The 18,018-nt window shown below is 33.5% G+C and overlaps 1 protein-coding gene across 1 annotated transcript in view; it reads left to right on the top strand.

Annotated features, from left to right (window-relative positions):
• SGCZ (sarcoglycan zeta) overlaps positions 1–18,018 on the top strand; it is a 322,461-nt gene that overhangs the window by 290,163 nt on the left and 14,280 nt on the right. Inside the window, exon 5 of the mRNA XM_067721579.1 lies at positions 8,773–8,845. Coding sequence (XP_067577680.1) covers positions 8,773–8,845 — 73 coding nt within the window. The remainder of the gene's footprint in view (positions 1–8,772; positions 8,846–18,018) is intronic.

Raw genomic sequence — 18,018 nt, 5'->3', positions numbered from 1 at the left:
TATTGAGATAAGAAGGAAAGTCTAACTCAACTGTGTTTAATAAGGTACCATGTTAGAAGTCCTAGTTGCATTCAGATGCTGATTTATATATATTAACTCTGTGGCTCAGGTCCATAAAGCCATTTATAGAATTAGCATCTTTTGAACACACAAGTTTTTTTTTTAATTGAAAAAATGATTGTAGAAAGTTTCAGATACAGGCATACCTCATTTTATTTCTCTTTGCTTTATTGCACTTTGCAGATACTGTGTTTTTTACAAACTGAAAGTGTGTGACTATCTTGTATTAAGCAAATCTATGGGCACCATTTTTCCAACAGCATTTGCTCAGTTCATATCTTTGTGTCACATTTTGGTAATTCTTGCAATATTTTAAATCCTTCACCAGCAAAAAAAATTATGACTGACTGAAGGCTCAGTTGATGGTTGGCATTTATTTAGCAATAAAATATTTTAAATTAAGGTATGTACATTGTTTTTTTAGATGTAATGGTATTGCACACTTAACAGACTGCAGTATGGTAAAAACATAACTTTTATATGCTCTGGGAAACCAAAACATTCATGTAACTTGCTTTATTGCATTTATTTGCTTTCTTGCCATGGTTTGGAACCGAACCCGCAGTATCTCCAGGGTATGCCTGTAAATCCATAAACACATGTAGTATCTGAAGCCACTACAGACAGTTGGGTACCACCACTTTTGGATAAATTTCTATGGATTTCTGTCTTCCATATAATGTGCTTTAGTGGCAATGTATCAGAAGTATCAGGGGTAGTAGCTGTCCTTGTGCATTCCACTTGAAATGATCAGCGTGGTGTGCCAGTTGGAAACACAGTCTTCCTGCCTATGACCAACAGCAGTAGAAAGCCCATCTTACTTTTCTCCAGAAACTAGTTTAAATAGGGGTGAAGAATCTAAAGAATAAAATAAGACAAAAAGGCAGGATTAAGGTATTCCTTTATTTTCCCAAAGAACCTGAGTTTATGGTACAACTAACAGTACATTTTTAGATAAATAATTTCCACAGGGATCAGAAAAGCTTAAATTGCATGTGGATTAAGTAATGATAAAGTTTGTAAAGGAAAGGGCTATACAGAAAATATTCCTGCATAAAAATGAATGTGACCTCAAAGAAGCAAAACTAGCACTAGCTATGCTATCTGTATTTAGGTAAAATGTCCAAACCTCAAAACAAAATATACTACTAGATTAAGTGTCTCAAAGCTTGCAAAGATAACTTAAATGTAGTAAAAAGGTAATTCACGTAGAGATCTTGTTTTATTAATTTTCCAAATCACATCATGAACTGATATTTTTATGAAATATTTTGCAAAATAAAAAAATATATAGGTAGTTCATTTGTTTTCAAGTTATTTCACATTTTTATGTTTCAGTTTCTGTTAGAATGTGCACAATGGAGTGATCAGTCAATTCAAATGTAGCTGCCTCTTGATAAATCCATAACAAAAGAATCTTATGATTGTGTTTGCTAAAGATATGCTGTTGGTAACACTTGTTCATTTAAGATTTTTTAAATGTCTCAGGTGTATATTGCTTCTTATTCCTTTAGTGGTTATTAAGGTAAAGGGCAAAATGACAACCTTAGTAATTATAGACCTTGGAATTACTTATTATTTTCTGAAAATATATATCCTAAAAGTGAATGATGAAAGCTCTGCTTGAGCTTCTGATACTCTTTTCCGAAGGTGGAAATTTGAAAGAGGGATTATTTCTATATCTTTTTCCTAGATGTAGTTTCCATCAAGTATCATTCAATTTGAACATTTTTTTTCTTTTTTGTTTTCTCCACACACTTTTAAATTTCAGTTATTTTTTGGTTCATTAAAAGGAATAGAAGGAATTAACAAAAGAAGAGCTTTTTCCCCCCAAGACATCAGAGATAAATGCTAGAAAAATACAAGCTACTTGAAGCTTAGAAAATATGAGCAAGAAGGGTCTCTGCGTAATTTCAAATCTTGATATATTTAAGTTTAATTTTCTTTATTAGTGATAAAACATTTCATTTTTGAATATATTTCATCTTGAGGAAAATAGGTTTATTCTAATGTATTGTCAATCTGATCATCTAAGTATCTTTTCCATGATCTCTTTTTATCTTCTGAAAACCTTAGAAGTTGAAAAGAGGACATGATTTGGCATCTGAGAGTAAATGCCTTGAGGTATTTTTTAAATTATGAAAACTGCTGACTGAAAAGTAAAAACAGATTTTGAAATAATTTATTTTCAGAAATATTGGCAGCTTATCCTCTGCTTTCAAATGAACAACATGGTAGGGGTTTGTTTCTGTTTCAGAGAGACAATTTAACAGTACCGTTTCCCTGTTTTAATAGAAAAATGAACATTGAATAGGCTCATAATAACAGTTTTAATAAATTCAGATCATCACCTTAGGATATTAATAACCTGATTTGTTTTGAAGTATTAAATGAAGAAATATACTGGGAAACAGAAACTTAGCAAGTTTTACATATCAATCATAAAATACTGCAGAATAATTTTTAATTTATTCACGCTTTTATTAATTTTTTCATTCCCATTCTTTCATTTACTGATCCTTAACTGTATATCAGAATTCAAGATCAGTACTAAGCATACAAAATTTATTAAGACAAAGTCCTTGAGTTCAAGGAACTCATAAATTACTGGGTAGAAGTTTAACGTGAATTGCAAAGCAGTATAACTGCTGTGTATAGTAATTTTCACAAGGAGCTGGGGAAACTGAGCAGAAAGAGGAAAAGCAGGAAGGACACAGAAAATGGTTCACAGAGAAAATCATTTAGAATCAGATCCTGAAAATGAGTAGAGATGACCATTAAAGGGGCAAGAGAGGTATGTCGGGAAGAAGTGGTACTCTTTTTTTTTTTTTTTTTTTTGCGTTACGCGGGCCTCTCACTGCTGTGGCCTCTCCCGTTGCGGAGCACAGGCTTCGGATGCGCAGGCTCAGCGGCCATGGCTCACGGGCCCAGCCGCTCCGCGGCATGTGGGATCCTCCCAGACCGGGGCACGAACCCGGGTTCCCTGCATCGGCAGGCAGAGTCTCAACCACTGCGCCACCAGGGAAGCCCCAGAAGTGGTACTCTTAATAGTTTATAAACATTTCAAAATATGCAAAAGTTTTATTGTCACTGGAGTATAAAATGCAGAAAACTGCTAACAGGTAAGTCCTACTAAGGAATTTGGGTTTGACTTCCACAGACTTTTGGATTCCAGAAGCATTTTAAGTGAGAATTACACAGTCAGCTTTGAATTTCAGAACATTAGTTGGCTGTGGTATCGAGGAATAACTGGGAGAAAATATAAGTGATACTGAAGTGGTAAAAAGAAGTAAACTAATAGGGAAGTTGAACAAGAAGGGGCATCTCAGTATATTTCCCCATTTCTGACTTGAGTTTTTAGGGCATGATTGTACCATTAATCAACCTAGGAGGGTTAAAAACAGGGGAAAAAGCTTTCAAGAAGAAAGTCCTTGAAATATTGATCCTTACCAATATTTATTAATTACCTCACATATGTAAGATACCATGTTGCTCGCAAGAATACAATGGAATATAAGGAACATCTTTGATATATATATATATATTTTTTAGCCTAGATGGGGAGTAGTATATAATTTAGCATGTAAAATTTCAGAATAGATATGATAGCTTCTCAATGAGTGCTATAGGTAGTAAACCCCAAATATAGTCAGAGAATGAACAGATTGTATTTACCTTAACAGGTGGGAAAATTAGTAAATAGATTTATAGATGAGTAGAGGAAAATAAGTCTGAATGAATGGATTTTGCATTCAAGCAGAAGTCTTGAATGGTGGGCAAAAGCATTATACAAGAAAATAATTACAGGTTTTTGTACAGGTGAGATCTCAAGAGGTTTGGTAAGATTAATATAGCAATGTATAGGTGGTATTTTGTGCAGTTAGCTGGAAGCAGGAACACCATTTAGACTCTTAAAATAACACAAGTAAGAGATGTATGTTGAAATGGGTTGACATTTCTCCTTTTAAAGGGTAATGATGCTTTCAGGATTCAGAGGAACTCATTTTAACGGAGTAAAAGATATGATAGTTAATAATTTACTTTTTCCAATATGATTATTCCATCCCTTTCCCCAAATAATTTTTCTGTCGATCTGCAGGGGCAAACTTATTTCCACTTGTATTTAAGGAGAAATGAGAAGAGGTATACAGGTTTCGACATGTCAGAAAAAATTATGTAACTTGTGACAGTTAGAAATTGAAGGTACCTTAGAGATCATGTTATTTAGAGCTTAATTTTACAAATAGCAATGGAGGGGCGGCTTTAAATACTTGTCAAAGATCAAAGAATGAATTAGAGGCAGATTTGGGAATAAAATGAAACTGTTCCCTGTCCAATCTTTTACTCTACCAATTTAGATCGGGGGGAAGAGATTCAAATAAAGAAAAAAGAAAGCAAAGTGTGAAGACTTCCAAAGAATTTGAAATATTCAGTAGCGTAAGTTTAAATTTGAAGATAATGAATAAATAAGAATCCTTCTGGCCCTTAAGATCTAAATGAACTTACCCTGAACCTCATCCCTATTTTAGTGCAGGAATTTAAAATGTTGCCTAAGTTCCCATTAATTGTCAGGGGAAGAAGGCAGGCGGACAGATACTCATGCTCTCTTAACATCCTTTGCCTCATGCCTCCTATTATTTCTTCTGTCCCGTATAGAGCTGGGTGTGACATTCATTCCCTTCTTTGTCCCTCTCCAAAACAAAACCTCAAAAAAATACAAAGATCATTGTAGATTTTCTTGAAAAACTGAAAGCACTAGGAGATCTCATTGGCAAACATCAAGACAAATAACAATAGAATTTAACTCAACATTGCTTCTACTCCTCTTTAGCTTCTTTTCCCAGAGTGCCCCAGTCTTTCTTCATTCCTTTGTTCCCAATCCACCTGGCTTTTCTCTTTTTTATTTTTCTTTCTGGTTTTCCAGAACAGCAAGCCCTCTGTGCCAGACCTTAGCCTCCTCCACTGAAGCCTTTCAAGCAGCATATGGGGGCCCTAGTGAGGACTGCTCTCCTTCTAGGCAGCTTCCTGCTGCTGTGTTCTTCATCTTACTTCCAAACCAAAGAAAACATTTATTTATTCAACAACTTCAGAGAGACATACTAATGAATGTCTCTATTATACTAGATAAAGTGCTAGGAAGTGGAGCTACAGGAGTGAAAAAGGCTCCTGATCTCAAATAGAATAATAATTAAAAAGAAAATATTGTAAAGTGTCTTTCAGTTTAATTAACCAAGTAATTTATATGCATTTAATAGCACAGGATCAAACTTGAAGATAATGAATAAACAGGAATATTTTTGTCTCTGAAATCTACATGAATTCACCCTAGACTTCAGCCCTATTCCAGTATAGCAATTTAAAATGCTGCCTACTGTTAATTAATTTTTTGATTATTTAAGTCTCCTAACAATTTCATGGATTAGATAAGAGAGGTGGTATGGTTGACATTACTCAGATTCCTCTACCTTAAGCTTTTAGGTTGGAATTCTTACCAATTCATGACTAAAATTTCACTTTGAGAAGAGAAATATTCTAAGGAATGATGCCCTGTACTACTCTTTCTTTAACTTCTCCTTTGATTTTTGAATGGAAACTAAAACCCTGGTAGAGTTAATGACTGTTTTACCTACTACAATTATTCAAATGATATCATTTCTATTATATCCTGCACAAAGAACTAGTAAGTGTAAAACATGAAAAAAATCATCATCCATCCACTTTAGTTATTAAAGGCTCTACTATGCATTTTTGTTTTCATGTTTCCTCAATTTTTTAAATACTATGATGAAGTCAATTAAAAGTAAGATAATGCTGGACATTTTTTTTAGAAGAAACTTCGTTCTCAGAGCTTATTTGAGCATTGATTGATCTTATCTGGTACCTAAGCGGCTGCATTAGAAAATTCCTTGATTTAGTGAAGAGAGTTTTGATTAATAAAATGCATTTAATATTTAACATTCAAGAATATCTTCTCAGTGTCTAAATTTCAGATTTCAAAATTCAGCATGAGACTATGTTACTTGAAGCTATGACATTTTGGGAATAGAGATTTCACATATTAATGAGTAGACCCATGCTGGGACATTAACTCTACAGATACAATGTGTACATCTTCTGTGGCTGACTTTCATAAAGGAAATTGATAGAGAGAGAGAATTAAGAAATACTGAATTCTTACAGTGAACCAAATATCCTATTTAATTAAAACCTAACCCAAACTGCAAGGTTGGCATTACTATACGTATTTGTATCAATGGAAATTGAAGTTTGGAGAGATTAAATAACTTGCTCAAGGTCACTTAGATGGAATGAAGCAGCTGGCATTGCTTCCCAAAATGGCTAATTGCAAAGTTCATAGTGTATCCATAAGAAAACCTGAACTCCAAGATTCTAGCCTCATCGATAAGGTATTTACTTTCTCTGAGTAGAGCATCCTCATTTTTCAAGTGTAAACAATCTATTATCTACATATATTAAAAATGTTGGTGAGAAAAAATTAGATAATTTATATAAAACTAATATTTCAAAGCATAGAGGTATTTTTGCCTTGCTTGTGTATATATTACTGATCACAGGTTCTTCTACACAAACCCAATAACCCCATAAAATAGTATCTGAAATTAACCACAGTAGAATTCATGAAGCTGATGGCTGGAGAGATGCTATATTTCACAGAATTTTTTTTTCAGTTACTATGAAGTTGAGGACCTGGGAATACCAGGAATTTTTGGTTTCCTTTTCTTGTTCTGCCTTCTGAAGCAAATGCCTTCCCAAAGGATATATGGAGGCCAGTGGGTTGATAATGAGTAGCTTAGAGTATAGCACTTAGAGTATAGATAGCCATACTAGTAGGGATACATAAATTTATTTTTAATGATGTTTTTAATTGGGTGAGATTATTTTATGTTAGGCATTTGTAAAGAGTAGCATCCTAGCGTATGGCTAAAACTGTTTTTAAGTATAAAGTAGGACCACAATTCATATATACTCTTTCTTCTTTCTAACAAAAAATATGCCATTCTTATTCTTTTGTTTAAAGGCTAGAAATTATCCTATGAATGAGATCCAGTATTTTTTGACCATGAGGTTTGCCTGCATCATTTTTCCTGACCATGACAAGAGTTAACAGTCTATGTTTCTCTGTATCTTATAACATTGTCATCACTTTAAATTATCTGAAATATCCTTTAGCATCTATACAATCAAGCAAAACTGACATTGTGCCCTTTTGAACAGTCCTTTTCAAAAGAAATAAACAATAAATATTTATTTAGTCAACAAGTTTAAATATACATATTAATAAATGTCTATGTTATGTTCCTTTTTCTCCTTTTTCTGTCCCTCTTCCTTTTTGGTTTCCATGGTTTCTATAACTTAAGCTGTGAGAATTCATAATACATTTTTTTTTTTCCTGAAGTGAGGATAAAGCAGATCTTTTTGTTCCAAATAAATGTTGACTAATGGTTAGATTTATCAGGTAAAATATATGATGCCCAGTTAATTTTGAATTTCAGACAAACAACAAATGATTTTTAGTATAAGTATATCCTCTGCAAGTATTGCATACTTATACTAAAATAAGATTTTATGTTTAACTGAACTTCAAAATTAATTGTGTCCAATATTTTTCATTGCTAAGTCTGGCAACCCTACCAATAGTCTGATGTTTGTAAAATTTTCCCATTCATGGGAAATATATATTTATATATTTTTTGATTATTTAAGTCTCCTAACAATTCCATGGATTAGATAAGAGAGGTGGTATGGTTGACACCTCTCTTTGGGTATGGCCCAATGGTTGGGCCATTGATGGAGCAGCCATGACATTCTTACACCGAGATGTTTGAAGATGATTAAACCAAAAGAAAATAAAGTTTATTCTGAAGGGAATGATCTCATTTATGTAAAATTACAAAAGAAAAAAAAAAAGAAGGCTGTTTCTTCATCATCTTGAATGAGTGTTTTTGCATTTGATTTTTGGAAAGGAAAATCATTTTATTTGCTCAGTTAAATTAGAAAAAGCTCTGTCAACCTGGAAAATCAAATGGAGTCAATAAATGGAAGTTTAGATAGAGTATCATTCAACTACCTGAGCATGTGATCTCTTCAGATAACTATGATCCCAGGTGAAGTCCACTCTAATGAACTCAAGCCGTTCATGGTTTTAGATTGAGCCTTAATTCCAGAAAGATCAAAGTAAGGTGCCCTGTTCTCTGTAGTTCGATGATCACTCTAACTAAAGGCTAGTGCTGCTTGTGGGCAAATTGCTAAATGCCCTATGGACCTATGTCTTGAAACAATTAATACTATACTACATCAGAGCTCACTCTCCACATTTTCATTCAAGCTTTGCTGCTTGTAGAAAGAACTGAATATTGTGACCTGTACCTCCCTCAAATTCACTTACCTGGAAATAAAGAAAAGGGAAGGAAATGGATCTTGCTCTATGATCAGAAGGTGAAAATTCTCACTCAGTCTGAACTTTTATAAATAAGATCATTTTAAAAAGGGTCAACACGGTGAAACTTAGATTTACCCTCCTTGGCCCTTCACTACCTTAAACTCCTTTTCCAATTTTTCTCTTTTATTTTCTGTACTTCTATTTTCAGTTGTCCCATTTTTAGAAGAATATTTGGTGCATAACAGTAGTAATGAAAACCAGTGTGTCTGTACACTTGCTTATACTGACTCCTGGATTCACGTTATCCTCAGGCACTGAAGGAGCAGTGTTCGGGCACTCTGTTGAAACGCCTCACATCAGAGCAGAACCTTCCCAAGACCTCAGGTAAGTCCTGGCATTTATACCTGTGTCATTGTTTCCACCACTGATGATGGTCCTTAATATATAAAGAACTAAAGCAGAAAATATGCTACGTAACTGTATAAAGAATTGACATTCCCTGCCTACATGGTAAATAGATAATTGGATATTTCATTGAGGGTAAGAAAATGTGAGTTATTATTCTGTCCTTCTGTATATTTTTCCTTTACAAACATACAATGGATATAAAATAAACATATCGGACAGGAGGAGTGTAGAAAAAGAAAAGAAAAGGCAGTTATAGAGAATGTTGAGGGGAGGACTAATAAAAATAGGGATTTCAGAAAATCTGATACAGATAATGAAATATGTGGCATGCATAGGCATAAAGAAAGGGGAGGCAGAGAGTGAGAGAAAGCTGTAAATAGTCAGGGAGGCTTAAGTAGAGGGAAATCAGAAACAAATGTAAACAGTGATCAGTAAAAGGCAGAACTTAATTGCCCTGTGATATACTCCTCAACTTAATATTTCCAGTGGAATAAGCTCCATCTGTCAGTCTGAGAGGACAACATTATAAGGTATCCTCCCCTTATGATTATTCTCCCATAATCATGGCAATCACTGATAAAAGTTGAAATACTAAAATCTATTAACTTATCTATTGTTCTTAATTCAATAAATATATATTTAATATATACTTTATATATTTTATATAAAATTATGCCTATTATAATAACTTGTGGTAATCATTTTATGATATATACATTTACCAAAATCATTATGTTGTATACCTTAAACCAATACAATGTTATATGCCAATAAAAAAGATGTTTCCTCTAATTAATTTCAAATAGGTATCTTTTTTTAAACATTTTTATTGGAGTATAATTGCTTTACAATGGTGTGTTAGTTTCTGTTATATAGCAAAGTGAATCAGCTATACATATACATACATCCCCATATTTCTTCCCTCTTGCATCTCCCTCCCTCCCAGCCTCCCTATCCCGCCCCTCTAGGTGGTCACAAAGCACCAGGGTGATCTCCCTGTGCTATGTGGCTGCTTCCCACTAGCTATCGGTTTTACATTTGGTAGTGTATATATGTCCATTTGCTATGATATGAAAAAAGTCAACCCATATTGATATAAAAAACTAAATTACATATTTAAAATCATTTTTAAAGCTGAATTAAATTATTAACCTGACAGATAGAGTCTTTGTCTTGAAACACAATAAAATATTACGCAAAATACCCATTTTATTTCATAAAGAGCAGGCTCAGCCCTTCCTTCTTGGATGAGTGGAAAAAATGCTCAAATAAAAATAGAAAAATAAAGTTGAAAAATGCTAATTTAAAAAAAAGTCATACTTTGGACTTCCCTGGTGGTGCAGTGGTTAAGAATCTGCCTGCCAATGCAGGGGACACAGGTTCGAGCCCTGGTCCAGGAAGATCCCACATGCCACGGAGCAACTAAGCCCGTGTGCCACAACTACTGAGCCTGTGCTCTAGAGCTCGCGAGCCACAACTACTGAGCCCACGTGCCACAACTACTGAAGCCTGCACGCCTAGAGCCTGCGCTCCTCAACAAGAGAAGCCACTGCAATGAGAAGCCCGCACACGCCAAGGAAGAGTAACCCCTGCTCGCCACAACTAGAGAAAGCCCGCGCGCGGCAACAAAGAACCAACACAGCCAAAAATAAATAAATTTATTTTTAAAAAGTCATATTTTTACAACAGTAAATATTGCAGACCTTTATAGTTCATTGATAAAATTCCTTTAAAAAACTCAGTTTTCCACTAGTTGAGTAGCCCAGATTCAAACAAGCTAGTTAAGAATAACAGGAGAAGGTGCCCCTCTTCATGCGATCAGGCATTTTTTAATAAGACAAATATAATAATTATTTACTTTATGCTGAAACCCCAAGGATTTAGGAGGGTTGAAGAATATGTGAAAACAGTGTCTCATAGTGTGTTATAGTCTTGATTTATGACTATTCTCATTTAGGACCTCTACATTTTTGTATAAATTATCTTTTCCTTCTTTACTTAACAAGGTTGTGTTGCCACTAGAACGGGATCTACGTCTTCCTTGCTTACCTTTAGTTCAATAACAGCCAGCCACTGTATCTCACACATAGTAGTTTTATTATAATTGGTTAACGTGAATTACTGAAACTTAGTAAAACTGAATAATGAGGATGCTAAATGCCTGTATATAAGGAATGTGCTATCATTTGTTTTTGTATTACGAAGACATGTGACTAACATTGATTCCACCTGTTTTTGAGCTGTGTTTTAACATAGATACCAGAGTTTCATTCAATAAAAAAATTGTAATTACTAAGTTCTAAAAGAAACTTTTTTTTTACTTCTAACGTTTTAGTAATTATGTACTCGTTTCACAGATTTTCATTATGAAAAGCCTATTGCCAAAAAAGGATAAGAACCAACTGCTATTTTAATTACTTTACTGACATGTCTCAACATTCATAAGTATGAATGTGAATTAAATTATAATTAGTATATCATGTCTCCAGTTTTTATTTTCTAATTATTCATAAATTATTTAAACATTGACCTAAGCGAGGCTTAGCTGCTAGTACTAAAAGCAGCTTGGCAGCCCCCAAGATGAGTGGTACTGATCTAAATTCCAAAACAGAAACAGAAGCAAAGCACAGTAATGACGAGGTTATTCAATTATTCATTTGTGTACTGAAGATTAAAAGCAGTGTCTGAGGAGAGCCTTACGAGTCTTGCTGACAATTTTCCTTTCAGGGCAATAAGAAGTACCCTTAGTTGACACCTAAGTCTAATCAACAAGGTGACAGCAGTTGACCAAGTAAATAAAATGTAATTTAGGGAGTAAGAAGCCATGTTGTCTTTGATTTTGCTTTTGTCAAGTATAAAAGACTTTAGAAAGAAACATTTCAAAAAGTTTACTGTAGAGTTTAGGTAATATTTTGGTGTGGGAATGTAGTAGATTGCTATAATTTATTTACTCAACGGCTGTTTGATGAATGCTTGCTATGTGCCAAGGTCTGTGCTAGTAGTCTTCATGTGCATTTTAACAATACAGGTGTAGATTTTCTTTAATTTTTTTTAAGGTGATATTGTTTTTCGGCAGGGACTTATTTGTTAAAAGGCTAAACAACAAATAGTAAGGACATCATAGCACTTTGCCTGAAATAGTCCAAGTATAAATGTTTTTTATTTTTTCTTAAATTAATATGTAGCTAAATTATTATAGCTCAATAGGATTTCTGCCCTCTTTGGTGGGAAGTGATGAAATCTATAATGTAATGCCCATTGTCCAAGGATTGTTTGGATCTGAGTTTTATTAACTGCTCCAAGAATAAGGCAAGAATTTAGACTTTGGTTTAGTAAAATGAGTTACTATTTAATGACATAATTGGTATCATTTCCATTCTTGTATGCATATAATTTAAAACTGAAATGTGAGGTTTGCAGGCTCCAAATTAATCTCTGGAAACACACAGCTTTGATTTACATAGTTCCCGTGTTCAAGGAAAAGCCACCATTTATTAAATGGTAAGGATTTTCCCTGAGACAATTTGTCAATAAAGGGGTAATATACTTTACTGGTATTTTTCCACCTATGAGAAAAAAATGGTAATAAAGTAGTATTTTTCTCCTCCCCACTTCCCTTCCCCAAACCTCTCCTTCTCTCCCCTTTTCCCTCTTCCTTCCCTTTCTTTCCTCCTTCCTTTCTTTTATTCTTTCATTCTATGTATGTGTTTGTATATTAGAGTTTGTAGCCAATGTGGGTAATGAGAAGCTTGCCTACCCTTCCAGTCATGGGAACAGGGAGCAAAAATTGACCTAGGGATTTTTTGATCTAATTTTCAGGAAGAGACCATAAGGGGTGTGCAAGTGGGCAGGAAACAATACAAATGGTGGAAACAAAAACAATGTGATTTGTAGCTGAAAAAAGCTCAGGGTAGCCCTAAGTGATAAGACAGTAAAAGTGGTAAGATAGTATAAGAACATATGTTCAGGTCACAGTTTGCATTGGATTTTTTTTTCTAAAAACACTTTTCTGTGCAATTCTCCGTTTATTTCATCCTTGAAATGGCAAATAACGAGTGTCAACTCTGTCTCTGTTACTGTATTAAATATTTAGCAAGAACAAGGCACATGATACTCAAGTTCTGCTTAAGTTTCCATTTAGTAATTGCATCGTGCAACTTAGTTTAAGAGAAGTCTAAATCATTTTCTCAGAATGTTGAGAATTCTGGAAATCTAGGCCACTCATTTTCAAATTTGAAAATTATGTAACACCTTAAAAACAAAATCTTGTTATGGCTTCGGTATCTAAACACCAAAACTGAATTGCTTGGAAAAAATAGGCAGCAGAGTGACTCGAGTTCAACATTAATGCTTCTCTCTACTATAATCCCTGGATACCCACTATAAAAACTCCTCTGAAATGCACTGCTGTGATTACTATAATGCTATAAAAATGAACACAATTGTTCTTCACTAATTCCAGTGACTAATTGCATAGAAATTCACAAGTTTTGCCAATACATGTGGACTTCATTTTTCAACAGGCCTTTTAGAAAGTATTTTGTAGTAAAATAAATAGTTTAAGTATATGTTGTAAACCCTCAGTGGAAGCTTGAGAATTTCCATGGAGAAGAGAATCAGGGCATCATTTAACTGTTGAGATTCTGTTACCAAAAGTCTACCTAGTAGATGGTTCTAGAAGAAAATCCAGGTTTAGTCTGATTCGAGTTCCAAGATCTGAGCCCAGGACATTCTAGAGGGATTCTAGGCTGATTTGAGAAGTGGAGGGTATCTGGAGAAAACCAGTCCAACCAAAAACTGGCATTGTAAACTATATAAATTATTTTTCTTTATGATTTCTAGGCTTCAGTCTTGTTTCAAAGGTTTCCCTTTTCTAGAGTTGGATATTTCCTGGGTTTTTTCTTCTAATTTTGTTGTTTATTTTGTACACTAGGTCATTTCTTAGTTTTATATTTTGAGTAAATAAAATGGGAAATTATGTTCTGAATTTTCTTCCAATTTTCTATTGAAAATTACAGTCTATAATTTATTAGTTTTTATATTTTGAATAGATAAAACTGGAAATTATTCTTGCAGAGCATGTTAAGGATTTAATGTTATTTCTTCAGTATGGATAGTCAATTTATTAAGCATCATTTATTAAATAACCTCATATTTTCCACCCCAAAATGATTGCTACAACTTGTCAAATATTAACTTCTCATAAATACTTGCCATCTGTTTTAGATTGTATTGAGTTTCATTGACCAAATTTCCATTTCTAATTTTGATATCATTTTTTAATTAAAATTCCTTTATATTAAGTTCTAATTTTAAAAGGAAAATCTCCTACTGTATCTTCATTTAACAAATCTGGTAATTGTCACATATTTTTCCCCTCAAAATACTTTGACATAAAGTTTTAAGTTTCAAGAGACTCTACTGAGATTCTTGTTGGAATTTTATTACATATATTTATTATTTTTGATATATTGGAATTTTCATGATATGGAAGTATAAATATGAGCTTATTTTTATCCAGGAATACCTCAAACTCTTGAATTTTCAGGTAAAGTAAAGAATATCAGATGTCCTTTCTAGGTATCCCTTTCTTGGAAATAATTGTAAAATACAGACTTTGAATAATATAGCATTTATATTAATATAGTGATATAACAACAGGAATTACATATTTTTATAGTATCCCTGTATGTCTTTAATATCTTTATTGCATTGTAATACAGTCAATAACAGTCAAATATTAGCATCAATTAACAGTTTTCCTATTTATATTTTCATAGTATACAGTTCTACAAATTTTACCAAAAAAACAAAAGATAATCCTGTAAGATCTGTGACCACACTTTCTTTCCCGACATCGTATTATGAAAATTCTCAAACATACTACATGTTGAGAGTATCTTATAGAAAGCGCCTATATAACCCCCAGCTAGATTCTCCTAGTATCATTTTTCTGTATGTCTTAAATTATGTATACATTTCCACTGTCCATCCACCAGTATATCTTAATTTTTATGCATTGAACATAAATTGTATAAATCTGTACACTTTTCCTGATCACTTCAGCATGTACATCATTAGTATCCAAGATCATTTACAGCTTCTTTCCTTTTGTTGTAAAATAATTATGCAATGACATTCACAAAGCCTAAATGCATATTTGCTGGGTTTTGAAAAATGCATGCACCTGTGTAATCCAAATTCTTCTCAAGATAATAAAGCATTATCATCACTCAAGAAAGTTCCCTCATTTCCTTCCTGGTAAATCCCCACCACTACCCACCAGAAGCAAACTACTCTCAGTTTTTTTTACCCTGTATTAGATTAGGCTGACTTAGTACTAATATAAATTGATCATACAAGATGTACTTCTTTGTAAGATTTATTTCATTCCACATAATGTTTTTGAGAGCCATTCATGATGTTGTCTGTATCAATAATTCCTTCTGCTTTATTGCTGATCCATTATATGAACATACAGTATTTTATCTATGCATTTTCATAATTGAAAGATGCTTGGGATGTATCTGGATATGTTAAGTTTTATATAAAAATTCCAGAGCTTTCCAAAGTGGTTGTATCATTTTACTCTTTGTCGACGAAAATTCAATTAACAATCAAGTTAAGAAGAATTAATGAAAGGGAATTTTATTCAAGCCAAATTGAGGATTATAATCCAGGAGACAGACTCTCAGAAGCCCCGAGAACTGTTCCACCTGTCAGAAGTGGAAAGCACAGTCATGTACACTTTTGAGACAAAGGATCATACATCAAAATGGCATACTGGTATTTTACATAAAGTTCACTGAAGATTCACAGTCCAGGTAAGCATAAGCGTCGTACAAAGGGAACAGCAAGTCATTATGACCCCCTAAGATTTGGGAAAGAATGCTATTCTTTTAAGAAGTTGCATAGCTAGTGTCAGAAGAAAGGAAAAAAAAAGAAGATCTTTCTGTGGAGCAGGCAGGCATTCCCACCTTTGAGGCGCTCTGGTTCATGTTTAATGGAGATGCACACTGCACATTAGGGACAGAGGGAGGAGGACCAAACTAAGAGAGGGAATTTTATTTTTAAATTTTCTTGTCCTTCCTTAAAATAGCTTTTAGTGTATTACTATACATATATGGCTAACACACTAATAAAGAACAGATCTAATGATGTTCTGCAATGAATAAAATATTTTATGTTTAAGGTGCGCTGTAATTTTATTTATTAGGTAACTGAGCCCCAGTGAGGTTAACTGGATTTAAAATTTCTAGTAGAACTCGCGTAGAAACTATGAGCTTATTATTCAAAGTCCTATGTTTAATTCTTTCATTAGACTGATGTAACTTTTGCTGAATTTCCCAGACTGCTTCTTGGAAATAACTTTCATTACTTCATAGTATGCAGCAGCACTTTTAATACATATAGGAAATAGTTTTTCTATATCCTGCAGTTTATAATATAGCCTCTAGAAGTACCCAGCTTCTAGGAAGAGCCTGGGAAAATATTATTTATAAAATAGTCAATGAAATATATTATTACACCATCATCAAATCCTTTTGATAAATTGGGATAACTGGTAACATGATGTCTACTTTTTATTTTATATATGTTAAGTTTTGTGTCTACATCTACTTTTTCTATAATGTTCTTTGGATAGTTAATATCATGATCATATGCTTACCTGATTTCAAAACCTTTTAAAAGTGCCGCATTGTGCTTAAATGCAAATATTACTTTCTTATTGTCAGAATTCATGGAGTTTAACACTTGCAGTTTGGATGGAAATATAGAACAAAATTTGCACACCTCTTGTGAAAAATGCGTTTTTTCCTTATTCACCAAGTGATAGACCTAGAGACAATGGGCAGTTCTAGGTAGGTAATGTGTGCAAATGTAATATTTAAATGTAAGTATACATGTAATTGTGAATATTGATATTGGATGATTCAGGTTAATACATGCATCTGTAAATGCTCACACTGAATGTATGCTATTCACAGTAGGGTTAATTTGAAGATTTTAGGTCTCCATATACATTGTAGTCCTGCTATGAAATTTTTGCTGCCCAAAATTTAGTTTATTTGCTTATGCTAAATAGTCAGGCAAGCTTGTAAATACTAGTTTGCAGCTTACTTTAATTTTCATGTTCATAAGAAATATTTGAATACCACAACATGTTCCTTTGAAAATAGAATTATGAAATCCTCCAAATGATCTAATAAATTTTTATTATATACTCTATCTGCACGCTCTCCATAATTAAAGTTCCTAGTGTATATTACTTACCCGAGTGATGGATACTATATAAAACAGTGCTATTTTTAATAAAACTTATATCATTTCTTAGTGAGCACTACTTTTAATTTTATCAAGATTAGCAAAGCATACAGTTGAAGCCTGTTTAATTCAAAGTCTTAATCACTTTCAGTCTTTATCACTTTCAGAACTTGAAGGATTTAGCAATACTGTAAAATTGCCATGTTTTTTATGTTTTATGTACCCCTTGATAAGTTTTATATATATATATATATATATGTACTCCTTGATAAGTTTTACATATATATTATATATATCATATAACGTGTTTTATGTACCCCTTTACCCCTTGATAGGTTTTATATATATATACACACACATATATGTGTATATATGTATATATATATATATATGGCAGGTATATATTGTCTTAGGGCACAAAATTATCTGTAGAAGAAATGAAAATATTCCTGTAAAACCTTAATTTACGTGTATGGTCTCCATTGTGCTCACTATCAGAAACTAAGCCCCAGTCTATTCACTTCTCTTCTTTCTCCCTGGGGTTGCATCGTTATACCAAGATGCTTACACTGCCTAAGCATTTGGGGTGACATTTGGTCCTTGGTAGCCTCATGATCCACCTGGCATTTGTCAAGATGTTCTTCTTACCGTCACTTAGTCCTCAGTCACTGCCGGTCACCACTCTTTTCTCCTTTGAGGATCTTGTGGTCTCTTGTCCTCAGTTGTCCTGAAATATCTCTCTCTCCTCAGATCTCTAACACCTAAAGAATAAAGGTCCCACAAACCTAGGACTTGACCTCAGGTAGCAGAACACAGAGAGCCATTCAAGACCAATTCTGTTTATTTCTCTCCAAATCTTCTCTAGCCTGTGAATCAAGAAAACA

The sequence above is a fragment of the Pseudorca crassidens genome, chromosome 21, assembly GCF_039906515.1.
Source record: "Pseudorca crassidens isolate mPseCra1 chromosome 21, mPseCra1.hap1, whole genome shotgun sequence".
Taxonomy (NCBI): domain Eukaryota; kingdom Metazoa; phylum Chordata; class Mammalia; order Artiodactyla; family Delphinidae; genus Pseudorca; species Pseudorca crassidens.
The sequence above is the reverse complement of the archived record's forward strand: the minus strand, read 5'-3'. Positions and strand labels throughout refer to the sequence as shown.